The sequence below is a fragment of the Ziziphus jujuba genome, chromosome 8, assembly GCF_031755915.1.
Source record: "Ziziphus jujuba cultivar Dongzao chromosome 8, ASM3175591v1".
Classification (NCBI taxonomy): Eukaryota; Viridiplantae; Streptophyta; class Magnoliopsida; order Rosales; family Rhamnaceae; genus Ziziphus; species Ziziphus jujuba.
The window spans coordinates 11,087,825-11,101,666 of NC_083386.1; the positions used below are offsets into that span (position 1 = coordinate 11,087,825).

Consider the following 13,842-nt stretch of genomic DNA (forward strand, 5'->3'; position numbering starts at 1 on the left):
AAACCGCCGGAATGGGATCGCAAATTCCCTATGGGTATGGGAAGGGTATTTCAAAAACCGTCCCCGTTCCGCTCCGTTGACATTCCTATAATTATAGGATACACTATTAATTTACATCTAATGATAAATAACTAAATCATATGCCATATCATTTAGTTTAAAATTTTAATAAAGTTTTTTTTTTTTTTTAAATCTCTGTAGCATTAGTGTATTTTCTCTTTAAACAATATTTCACCTCTCTCCAAATGTTTGAACCTCGCACACGAATAAAAACTATGAGCCACAAAATAGTTAGTGGTCTCCGGTACGGACCCGTAAAACCACTCGTTAGGCCTGTATATATTTGGGCGTCATACTCTCATATAGACATGGAAAGTTCAACACATTTCTAATTGGGCCCCTCTTACCATCAAAATAAAAATAAAGAGCAAAAACGAATTGGGCCCTGAATTTATACGTGTCTTCCTTTCAATCATCCGATGGGATGCACCTCGTTTATACTCAAATCAATCGAGTGGTTACAATTATATGTCCAATAATTGAAAGCGGGGGTCCTTTAATCAAATGGTTAGTTAACTAATGTTCGATGATCGTGTGGCTAAAAATACACATCAGAGGATCATACTAGTGGGACCATCGTGATCAAGGAGTGGGGTCAGGATCATGATTGATCTCTTTTTTTTTTCTGATACGGATCCGTAGCACCACATGTTAGACAAGTGTCCCACATGATCATATAAACTTCTCTTTCGAACCTCATGTACATGATAGAATGGTGCACCAAACGTATTAGATCAGGGTCCCTACTCCACATGATATAAATACGTGTCCGTCTGGTTAATCATTTGGTGGGGACGCATCCCTCAGGTAACTGATCGTCTTATGGGAAAGACAGGTCCAATGATCGAAATTAGAGTGGGTCCCAATAATCTAGTGGTTTGGAAGATCGCATGGTTGTTAAAGTTTGTTACTGTATGACGTAGTAATAGGGAGTTTAGGACCCTACTATTACTATTGTTATTGTGGACCTTTCATTCATTCATTGGTTAAAACGTCGATCAGATGTTGTCGGAAGCTCTATTATTATTATTATTATTATTATTTTGGACATGTGTTAAATTGAGGTTGGAGGAATAATTTCTGATCGAATTTAGCCATAAGAGCTACCTAGGAAGTGACCTGAGCATCATTATTTGCTCAATTTGATTTTATTATTTTTACTTTTTTTTTTCTTACTTTTTATTTTATGCGTTTCCATTGTTTGTTATATTTGCAAATCAGTTTCACATTCTTTTTCTTTTTAGTTTTATAGCGTCTGAATAGCTTTTTGTAACTTGTTAGTTTTTATTTTAAGCAGCATACATATCGGAATTTAGATGTCAAAATTTGTTATATATGATGACAACGCTATTCTTATAATGATAACATTAACATTAATGCTATTCTTATAATTATAACATACTTTAAAAAAAAAAAAAAATTTGTATCACACTCACAAACTCATTTATCCAGCCTTTTTTGTAACATCTTTTTTTGGAGGTGCCCCAACTTGTACATTACAAACTGTAATTCAATTACTAACAATCACATAACATCATATATATATTTAATTAAAATTTAAAAAAAATTATAAAATTTTAAGTTTGGATATATTTAATGGACTTTGACTCTATAAAAGTAGTATTCAAAATAAACTTTTAAAAACTTATAAAAAGTTTATGAAAATTTAGAGGTTTTTTTTTTTTTTTTGTTGCTTATATCATACATTTTGGAATATTTAGTATAGACTTTTAGGCCTATTCGGTTTGTGTATGAGAATTTGAGATTTCAAGAAAAAATGAATTTTATACTATTTGAGAAGTTGCTAAGGTTACGATAACGTGCGCTCTTAGAAATTAAATTCCAAATAACCATGAAAATGGGATAAAATTCCCCATCAAATTTATTTTATATGGTTCATTAAAGATAAATTTATCTTCAATGTTAAAACATATTTATATTAATAGTATCTTCAAAGAAATTCTCTAAAATAAATAGTATTTTTTTAGATAAATAGTAAAGTTTTAAAATATATTCTAACAATACTTTGTATTGTACTATTTATTTTTATTTTTCACATATAAATATTTATTATTTTATTTCTAATCTATCTTTCATTTTATATATCTATATATTAATTATCTATTAAATATTATAATATTGACATTAGAACATGTGGTTAATTTAAATCAATAAAATACTAAAATAAATAATGAATTTGACTCTTTATATATATGGAAAGTTAAATTTCACTTTTTATATTAATAAGTTAAAATAGAAAGTCCTGTAAAACTCTTTTTTAATATTTGATTTTTTTAAATAATTAATATGATAAATTCAGAAAGCCCTTTAAAGATATTCTAAAATCACTAAATTTTTTTTAATAACCAAATTAATTTTATTACTTCATCAACTTGGTTTGTAGGGAGTTTAGGACGCCGTATAGTAGACCTTTCTTCATTGGTTAAAACGTGGTCTAGATGTTGTCCGGAGCTCTATATTTTTATTATTGAGACATATGTTAAATTTGAGTTGGAGGAATTTTAATTTTGATAGAATTTAAGATATCAATATTTATAAATCATCTAGTTATTTGAAGCTGAGCTACTTTCAATGTGACTAGAGCTTCCATTGGCTCGATTGATTATATTATCGTTATTTTTTTATCATTTTTTTATTATTCTATTTATTTGATTCAATTATCTTTGCAAACGAATGTTCAATTTTATTTTTCTTGTTAGTAGTTTTTTTGAAGTACCATTTTGGATGCAAAATGATATAATGAAAGTGTTTTTCTCATATTATAACATTAATACAAATTTTCCAACACAAATGTTAAAATAAAAATGTTAATATTTTTTCGCCCCTCACCAAGTTAGATGGAGGCATACCCTTTTATATATATATATATATATCATATCACCAAAAATACAGCATAGCGACCCAAAAAAAAAAAAAAAAAAAAAAAACTTTCAAAGTCCATACTTACATACTCATGTACAATTTACATATGAAATTTGAGAGATTATTTGGTAGGGTAGATTTACAACTTCAATCGTATGTGACAGGACCCGTCCTGAGAACCCTCTCAGGATCTTCTGGGTGATTCCGCTTAGTGAGGTCCCACTGATCAATCTCTACAAAATATCCAATGGAACCTCACCTTAAAATGTAGATAATCAAACACCAGAATTAACATTAATACATCAATATATATATATATATATAAATAGGTCCACAATCGGCTTACTGTACTACAGGCCATAACTACACACATAAGTACCATGGTCTCTATTGAGTCCCATATTTAAAATCAGAGCATTGTAAGAGTGTCAACAAAGTCTATGAGTACAAATAAGTAATAAATAAGTTCAAAAGATAACAATAGATAAAGAAAAGATAAATACGATTGCTGTCGTGGAAGGAACAAAACGATAGGCTGTGCGCGAGGTAGACTGCTATCAGCTGCCTAAGCCTAGGAGAACGAATTTAAAACAATAAAACGTGAGATAAAGAAATCTCAGTGAGTGGCATAGTATAATAGTAAAATAATGATTTATTTTTGAAAAATCTTTCTCTTAAGACCTCTCATTCCACTCATTTGAAAAGTTTCCTATTTAAAAATCATTTCACAAAACCCAAACTTGTACCCCAATTAATATCATAAAAACCGATGCTCAAAAGTATGAATGAACGATCATTGTAATATTATGAAATGTCTCAAATCAATATATAAATATTTGAGCATAAACTATAATAAATACAGTTCCACCAAATAAATATAAAAATACAAAAATCACCACAATATATCAACAATATATACAAACATATACAATGTATCATACGATATACCAATTTGCAAACCGTAGGATACATCCACCTCACGACCCTCAATATATGAACGATGTCGTGGAAATAATAATTAACCGTCGAGATGTACCCAACCTCACGGTTTGTGGCAATAATAAACCATTGGATGATACCAATCTCACGGCACCATGGTAATAATAATAAACCGTCGGATAAACCAAACCTCACAGTCTGTGATAATAATAGATAACCGTTGGATGAAACCAACCTCACAGCACCGTAGTAAACCCACCGCGCTCTAATATTATATAATATAATACTGATCCAAGGTATTGGCATCACATGGTACATCAATTTAAAAATAACTAATACAGTATACATGAAACAATCTTATAAGATTATATATATATATTTTCAAACAATACTGCATCATAAATTATAATTTAACATTTAAACATCCACCACTTAATTAAATACTTCACAAATCTCAAAACATCATTTCATACGAAAACCAGAAATACCACAGTGAAATATATTCACCATAAACCAATTTTAAGCACATAAAATTATAAAATATTTGATCATGCTTAAAATTATATGATTTTCAATTTGGTTTCTCAAACCAAATAGTTTCCAAAATGATTTAAAACCTCAATTTAATTACCAAAATATTTAAATACCACAAGTCCATTTATGGACCCATTAAAATTGGAAATCACTTAAAATATTATCAAAAGTCATATAAAATGATAACACGTATATATGAAAGCAAATATTTATATGTGCATAAAACAACATTTCAATCAAATGGTATATATGTAAAATATTTAAACCACATATATATTATACTATATACCCAAAACATTTAAAAATAATATAATCACTCACAGTACTGTAGATGCTCATACCTGCTCCTCTACAGCATCGCCTCCAGGCTCAACTCGAGTGCCTGTAATATAATAAAATATTCCTCAGGCTCCAAACAACTAAATCAGAGATACTTGTATAACCCAAATGTCTTAAAATGATTTATAGTACTACAAAATTGCATAAATTGGACACTGAGCAGTCCAATTATACTGCTTATCCTTAGGACCCGGTATCCAAAATTGGGGATTTTCATCCAAAGCCTAATTTTTTGAAATCGAACCACCTAATGGGTCTTAATAATATCCAATTTCACTAATTCAACTCCAATTTTAACTAATTTGACCAATTTTGTCCAAACACAGTCCCCAACTTATCTGAAAATTAACTAATTGATCAAAAAATGGAAAAATTATCAAAAAACCTCCAAAATTTACAAACTTTATATTGACGGAAAGCCTAAGAGACAAGGAACTCATCAGTATGCTCACCTTGGTCCAAAGTTTCCTTCGGTGGCCGGAAAACACTGTTGAAGCGTCAACCGAACTTCCCATTGTCGGATCTTTCAAACGGTGAGGAATCTGGAAAAAATGTCGGATCTTTCAAACGGTGAGGAATCTGGAAAAAATAACCAAGGAAATAAGCTTAGAGGGGTCGAAAATAGTAGAAAAGGTGTATGGGTTGGCCTGAAACGGCCAAAAAATGAGAAAATTGGCGACCCACCTTGTTGGCCACTGCGGATTTCACCGGCCCGATCTGGGCACGTCCAGCCACTTCTTGCCGTGAAATTTCACGGCTGAGCTCACCTTCAAGTGATATTTCTAGTTGGCTGGTGTGTGTAAGTGGTGGTTGGCCGAAAATAGGCAAAACGATGGTAACCCGGTTGGACGGTAAACGGGTCGAAATGACCCAGTTCGAACCCACGAGTCTGAGGAGAGAATTTCTAGGGTTTTGGGGAAGAAATGGGTATTTTGGACTTTGTTTCCTGTTTGACAAGCTTACCTAGGCTTATATAAAGCCTTGGATCACTAACAGACAAAGACTGGGAATTAGCTTGGATACTGATTTAAAACTTATGCTTAAAATTTCTCAAAACCATAACTTTTTATCTATAACTCAGAATTTGGGGTGCCGCCAGTCTATGAACTCGTATCGACGAGATCTACACAATAGTACCTTATTCAAACCAAAAATATTGGCTATTGAAAAGGTCAACTTGAACCCATATATTATTCACTTGGTCAAACTTAGTCAATTTGATCAAACTTGTTTAATCATGTATATTTTTTGGTACGGGATGTTACAGTATGTCTATCCAGTTATATCATTTATGTCATTTCATCAAATATAGTATATCATTTATGTCATTTCATCGATTTAATTGAATCTAAATTAGTAAGATAGTTGTTAACAAATCAATTTTTTATTGTGAATTTTATTAATATATTTAATTTCTTTATAAAAAATAAGTAATTTATTTTATCTTCAAACAATCAAAAAAAAAATACAATATTATTTCTTTTTTTTTTTTACTATACAAATATTATTTCTTATTAATTTATTTTAAAGCTAACATACCAAAAACTTTAAAAAGAAAAACATTATATATCCTATTACTCTATTTTTATAAGTTTTTCTGGAGATATTGGTACAAGAATATGCATATAAATACATTATTTTTCTCTATAAAATAGTAGCAATAGGAAGATAAGTGTACCAAGATGTATTTTTTTCATTTTCAAAAAGAAAAAAAAAATATATATATATATATACTCCTCTCAATTTATCATATTAAGCTCAAAACTATGTATATAAATAATATATATATATATATATATATATATGTATGTATATACACGCTTCAATGAAGATGTTAACTTAAAGATATCATGTGGACACTGGACATAGATCACACAATATGTTGTGGGAGCAAAATTTATCATGCAACTGCAACATGTGGTGTTACGTGATATACATTTGATTAGCTTCCTTATTGAATACAGACTATATATATTAGATGGAATATGACATGCTTAATAAAGTTTTTTAAAGTTTATTTTTTCGATGAAATATTTTTCTTTTTTATTTGTTTATTTTTAAATTTGCTATTTTTTGAACAAAAATCTTAAATAAAATAAATGACATGATTATTCTTTAGAAGAAAACAAATGTGTTAATAAATGGATTAAATAAGAGAATTGATTTGAAACAAATAACTTACCAATTTAAATTTTAATTATATAGATTTAAAAAATAACATGAATGATATGTCATACTTGATAATATAACATGATATAATTCGACAAGTCTGATATAGTAGGCTTAGTCCTATCAAATAATTTTTCATGAACTCTATCATAAATACAAGAGTACATAATTGGAAAATTCTATTGATTTGTACTTCTAATCTTAGAGATGTAAAAAGTATTATGAATCTTATAGCTTTATAGAACAGAGCATCTTTAATGATATGTGGATTGTTATGTAGAGTTGAGAGTTGATGTCAATGTGTCATAGATTTTAATTTAATAATTGTCCATGCAAAAATCAATTTCTAATTGTTCTATCTAATATTGATATGGCTCTCTACGTTTTCTTTAGAAAAATAATATAATATCCTTGATAATGATTCTTTTATTATTATTATTATTATTATTATTTCTTTATTGAATCACAACGCCAAATGAAAATAGACGAAATCTCATTGACAATGTTTATTTTTTATTTAAGAGACTGATTAAAAAAAAAAGTTCTTTTTTTAAAATTGCTGGGTTTTTTTTTTTTTTTTTTCGTGTGTGAAAAAAAAAATTAGAAAATATTTTTTTACATCCGTATTACAATTACAATCACATAACGTCATGTAGTCTTTATCAATTTTTGACAACACGAGATTCAATTTGTAGGACCAATATTATTACCACATTATTGATCCGTTGCATGTTCGATAAGATGCTATTCTTTGTACCAACTGAAAGTTTTTCTCTTACTTTCGAGTCATGAAATGCACGCAAGGAAGCAAAACCGCTAGTCGCATGCCCAACATGCAGCAACTAGCAGAGCATGCAATTGCCTGGGAAGGTACACCAACAAATCCTTGTGAACCTTAGCATGCCTTTAGAGCCTATAGCCAGCATACGTTGAGAATTACCACCATCTATAAAAGCACAAATAGAAAGGCATTATTTTATAGGGGATCAAAGAGGGAAAGAAATGGAAACCCTAAAAAAGAAAAGTGAAAGCTCCTTTCAGATGCCACTTCACTACCCAAGGTACACAAGGCAGGACTACCAGGACATGCCTGAGTGGAAAATAGACAGACTTCTGGCAGACTATGGGCTTTCTACTCAAGGTGATTTGGCTTACAAGAGGGATTTCGCAATGGGTGCTTTTCTTTGGCCATGCTTCTCTTCTGCCCCAAAAGTTTAATATTGCTTTTCCTATTTTAACTTCTAATTAGGCGTAGCAACCATGCAATATACCATATATGTATTACTTGAAGTGTTTTCCTTTGGAATTATTAATAAAAGGGAAAAAGAGAAATTTGTACTTCCCACTCCTATTCAGTCTCTCTCTCTCTCTCCCCCTCTCTTCCCTTCCCCGTGCACTACTAGAAGTACAAAGGCATGCATACTTGTGAGGAAATCAAATCGCTCTGTTGCCTGGTTGAAGAATTAGAAACATTGTTATCTCCCTGGAATAGCTTTTTATGGCATTCCAGGTTGACTGTCTCTAACTTTGAATTTCTAGGTAAGATCAAACCCTTCACATTCAGATTCTGGTGCCAAGAAGTGGATTCCAGTAACCTAACTAACAAACATCAGCCTTTGTCAAGGCACAGAAACATTTTTACAAGGGCACAGTACCAAGGATCATTAAGGCTGGCAAATATTGCCCAGCTAGCCATAATTACAGGGTTTGTTCAAGTAACAGTGCCTTCCAGGTTTGCGACACCTAAGAGCAACTACGTAAACTAAAACCGCCGCCTCACACGCCTGCCATTGGGATTCACTGATTCTGCAGCAGTCCCACCGCCATCTGCTGGCAGATCTAGCCCATATACACTGCTGCTGCTCCTCTTCCTACTCGAAAGCAGAATTGAATTCTCATCCACTGATGCAAATGTCTTCAAGAGCTCCGACAACATTGAGGGGCAGCTCTCTTCCAAATGCCTGAATCCTTCCGATTGCATTACCGCTGAAAAGCATAAAAGCATGCACTGTTTTAATTTGTCATAAAAACCATAGAAACATGTATGATAATATTATAAAAGAGCAGTTAATACACAAGCAAACGATTGAACATCACTCAGAAGAAAAGTTGTGTAATCATCTAGGCATATCACACAAATTTGGAAAGCAAGAAGGTTTAAACCACAAGGAAAGATGCGGCCACACCAAAGGTTCCAGAGGTAATAGCATCAATTGCCACATGAATTGCCTTGTTTTTATACTAAAAGACATAAAAGGGAAACTCTCCCAATAAAGACATCATCAATCCCAATTCTTTAAGTAATAGAAATTGGATAAGCCATACCCAACAACAGGACACAAATTGGACAGTGCCCCTCATGTAGTCCCATCCATTCCAATAATAGGACAACAGTTGAATCTTACACACACAGCACAATAAATTAACAGAAATGAGATCTAACATGATCATTCCAACACAAGACCAATTAAATATATGCTCTAACACCTTGTTAAGTTCTCATCAACCACAAACGCTTAATTTGTTAGGGAATAAACTCGATGATTTATATCAAGCTAAAAGAATAGACAATAACAATTCCTAAGAATAAAATTCACAGAAAATAACATTTCAATTACAAACTAATCTAATGTGTACAATAAACCAACATATGAAGTACACAAGTCCATGCACTTTATTTTTTTTTAAAAAAAAAAATAAAAATCAACTGCAAGTAACAAACCAAAATCAATGATAAAACGAATAGAAGTGAAATTTCAAACAGAAACTTGTCATATATTGTTCATATACGGTAAATTGGTTACTGACTGACTGCAAACGCTCAGTCCCGAAAAGCTTACCTAATATCTTTTCATGCAACTTTCTAAGAAAGCCATTAAAAAACAAGATATCCCCTACCCAAGAAAAGAGAAAAGAACAATGCCAACAAATCATATCTGTTGTCACATCTTCCGATTCACTTGTTATCCATAAATCTAGCCTTGTATTTTATAGAAAGTGTCTCTCTCTCTTTTTTCCATGACTTCCATAGAAAATGTTGTTTTTAAGAGCCAACATAGAAAGCATCAAGATACTGATCAGTTATGAGGGGAAAAAACTGAAATTTATTTAACCTGAAACTTTGCACCATCAGTTTCTACGGGCAACACCCACCTCCCAAGTTTGCTGGATTTGCCGCAAATTTTAGACACATGGCCTTGAGCTGCGGACAATGATGTTGCTCAGCTAGCGCAAGTGTGGTTGCCACTGTTTCAGTATTGATTTCTTCACACAATTTTGATTCACATAACAATTTTAGTCGATCTAGATTATACAAGTCAGCAGCAGCCAAAAGATGCTGCACCATGACGGTGAACGTGCACATAGATGATGAGCCCATAACTTCACATACATCAGGAAGTTTGTCAGTGTACATAAAAAGGAGCATCGCCTGCAAAAAGTCAAAAATAAAATCATTATGCCTGCTAAAACAAAAGCTTGAATGCTTAGGTACCTACTATACAAAGTTTTTGCAAAAGCTTATTACCAATGAACTACAACCCATTAGAACATCAACTGATTTAAATTTCACCTAGAAAAATACAAGGCAACATGCACATCTAAATCTTAGGGTTTCTTCAGTGAAACAAGCTCATTTCCATCCTTCTATATTTTGGCTAAGCAATTAGCTCCTTTCCATAAATGCCAGAGCACCGTATAGGCGAGTATGACATGAAATAAAATCACGTAATATGAATATTACAAAGTTGCATATACGTAGGCAGAGACAAAAAGTGAGTAAGATGGGGGAAATACTACTTGTATCATTTAACATTCAAAAGCTTAATGCATCAGATACACCTAAACAACTAAAATGTATCAAATTTCCGCTCTTTTTTCATGTTTATTCAGCCTTAACATGAGAATCAAAAGTATATTCATAGCAGGAGCAAGACATATACTCATGCCATTTATTTATTATGTTTATAAGAAATTAATTAACAATAAAAACAGTTTAAGAGCTTCAAATAGATAATGGAAGTAACAAAAAATTACCATGGTGAGCTGGAAGAGAACTCACAGGATCTTTTTACTAATATTTAAAGCTTAAAAGCCAAAAAGATACCTCAGCAGGAAAACAAGAAAAATACAAACAATTTATATATAAATAAATGACACCTTTTAAATGAAAACATTAAATAAATATCTTTTTCTTCTAATTCAGCACTAACTTTCATATTTTACTTGTCTTTATGGTTTTTATAAGAACCTATACTTAGTGCTTAATGTGAAATGCAGATTACAAAAGTCAAGCATCCAAGGGTCGAGGTAACAGATCACATATCTGCAAGGCAATTTTAATTTCCAAACGTAGTCTTACTTGTTCATTGATTATATTTGAATTCGAAACAACCACATTCAAATCTGTTTTCATTTCTGTTCCAATGGGCACATTCAAAATTTCTTAAATGCTAAAAACATATAAAGTGGAACACATATATATCAAGAATTTAAAATAGACTAAAAATTTACATGGTCAAATCCTTATGAAGAGGAATTACCTTGAAAATGAAGGGCTCAACATCCTTCACTTCTACTTTATCCATGTTAGGATCCCCAACAAGTCCAAAAAATTGTGCTCTAAAAACAGGAGAGCGAGCAGCAAGTATCAACTTATGAGCTTTAAAATTTTCATCACCAACCTGAAAAACTATGTCACAACCAACTTCAGAATCTAGCAAATCCTTAAGACCTTGACCCATGTCTGAAGGCGGCACTGGAACAGTAAACTGTTTTGGTCCCTCAAGTCGAGTTCTGACAACTCCAACAGTGCAGTTCATCACAAGGCAATCATCCTTTAGATAATCAGATGTTTCTAAAGCTGCTCTTCTAAAGAAACGCTTGTATCCCCTGAAATGCATATAGAAAATGACTTTTAGGGGGTAACAAAAGAAATTCCAGAGTAAAACTAATCCTACCCAAGAGAAAAGTATCTCTTATCATCTGTACATACAAATGCTTACATTAGCACAGATACACTTTTTTTATATGAGAAAGAGAGAAATATTTCGTTTCTAAAATAGATGCACACATACATCTTCAAGAACGCATTTAGATGGTGTCAGCTAAACATGCATAAAATACAGAACTAAAAAACAATATTCCAACAAAATACAGGCCAATATTGCTTTAGCTTATCCAACAAAAGAGTGCAATATCACTTTGTAAGCAAACCTGCAGGTAATTTCCAAACAAAGTTGATAGATCATATAAAAGTCAATAGCTCCTAATACAACACTGGATGAACACTGAAACCTTAAAACAGTTCTACAACGTGAAGCTTGCACATACAAGTCAAGAATTAAGCACATCAATCAATTAACGTTGCTGAATAAAATCAACCAGCAAAAGTTTTATAGATGACAAAAAAAAAAAAAAAAACATTTCTTCATATCAAGCAATTTATTCTTAAACCATAATTTTCCAAATGGGTAATCAACTATAGCATCAAAATCCAAAATTAACCCACCAATACCATATTGCTGAATCAAAATCATCAAAACAAGCTCCCAACAAATAAATAAATAAGAAAATGATCCATCAACTAAAACCCACATACCACATGCTGCCTCTATACTTCAGCGTGTAAGGTCCACTCTCCAGAGCTCGATCAAAATGACTGTGAACCTTGTCCTTTCCGTTCTTGGCCTGGTCCACCAACGTCAGCTCGAATAAAGCCCTCACGTCAGTTCCTTCGCTCGCCAGCGCAATGAAAACCGAAACGTACATAGAGCTATCTTCCGGGTTCTTCCCGTCAGGGTAAAAGTAAATTGCCCAATCGTACCCTCCGACCGTAAAAGTATCGCTCATTATGTACTTTCCAGCACCCATCCCCTTGGCCAAAGAATACCCCTTTATCTCAAACCGGTGCGACCCATTCACCGTCTCGCTGATCGACCTCGAGCACGTATCCGGGTCAACCTGGGGCTTGAAATTCAACATTGATTCCCCAAATTGATCTACCCTAGAATCCTTATGACTCGGCATAACCACCTTTTTTTTCTCAATTTTTTTGCTCCGCCTGTCAAAACCCTAGTCCGTACACCAAGCTCTCAGCTTTCCAAACGAAGCACGGCACTGCCGTGGCATTTCAAAATAAAATTCGCAAACGAAATCAAGACCCAAACGAACAGAATTGAATTCCTAATTCCGAATTCCGAACCATCAAATTGAAAGAATTTTGGTGACCGGCGAGACGAAACGGGGCTGTTTGGCAAAAGGGAAAGTCAGTGAAGAAAGCTTAATGAGCCGGTACTTCTTTCGCAGACCAAACCGGGCGTGCTTCAAACTGGTCTTTTATAATGGCTTTTTTCTGGTAAAATGGATCGGTTTTTTTGGTTCCGGACCGGTGACGTGTCGCAGCTAAAATGGCTTTTTTCCGTTTGATACACGGCACGACAATGGGGTTAATATGAAACTTTTGACGGTATTGCAGTCGTCGACTACCTCTCTCTTTTATATATATATATATATATATAGAGTATATGTGTTTAATAAATTAGAAATGATCATCATTTATTTCTATTTCCTTAATTCGTAGAGAAATAATCAATTAATAAACTATAAGTTCGTTTCAATGAATAATTAATGGAGGGACAAATAATAAATGAAGTGTATAATTTAAGAGATTTGATCCATTTATTGTTATATTGCATAGAAATTTATTATTGCACATGCAATTATTAATAGTTTAATCCATAATGAAAGATCAGCAAAACATTCACAATGTAACATGAAAGTCTAAAACACAGTATACGCATTTTAAATCTCTGTTTCTTTTCAATTAATTGAAAGTAGGTTTTGATTTCTTAGCCCCAAAATTATTAAAAGTAGATTTTGATATTTATATTTTAGATATTTATTAGATTGTTATATTTA

General features: G+C 32.3%; 1 protein-coding gene across 2 annotated transcripts; it reads right to left on the bottom strand.

Moving 5' to 3' along the window:
* Positions 1 to 8,347: 8,347 nt before the first annotated feature.
* On the bottom strand, positions 8,348 to 13,380 carry LOC125421354 (BTB/POZ and MATH domain-containing protein 3). 2 transcript variants are annotated; one of them, XM_048470062.2, is made up of 4 exons: positions 12,524 to 13,378; positions 11,466 to 11,814; positions 10,078 to 10,354; positions 8,348 to 8,910 (listed from the first exon to the last, which is right to left on the bottom strand). In XM_048470062.2, the coding sequence occupies exons 1-4, from the start codon at positions 12,949 to 12,951 to the stop codon at positions 8,687 to 8,689; spliced, it is 1,278 nt and encodes a 425-aa protein (XP_048326019.1). In that variant the 5' UTR covers positions 12,952 to 13,378; the 3' UTR covers positions 8,348 to 8,686. The 2 variants fall into 2 exon arrangements, with proteins under 2 accessions (XP_048326019.1, XP_048326020.1); XM_048470063.2 differs by having other exon boundaries at positions 8,775 to 8,910; positions 10,038 to 10,354; positions 12,524 to 13,380.
* Between the last annotated feature and the right edge of the window lie 462 nt (positions 13,381 to 13,842).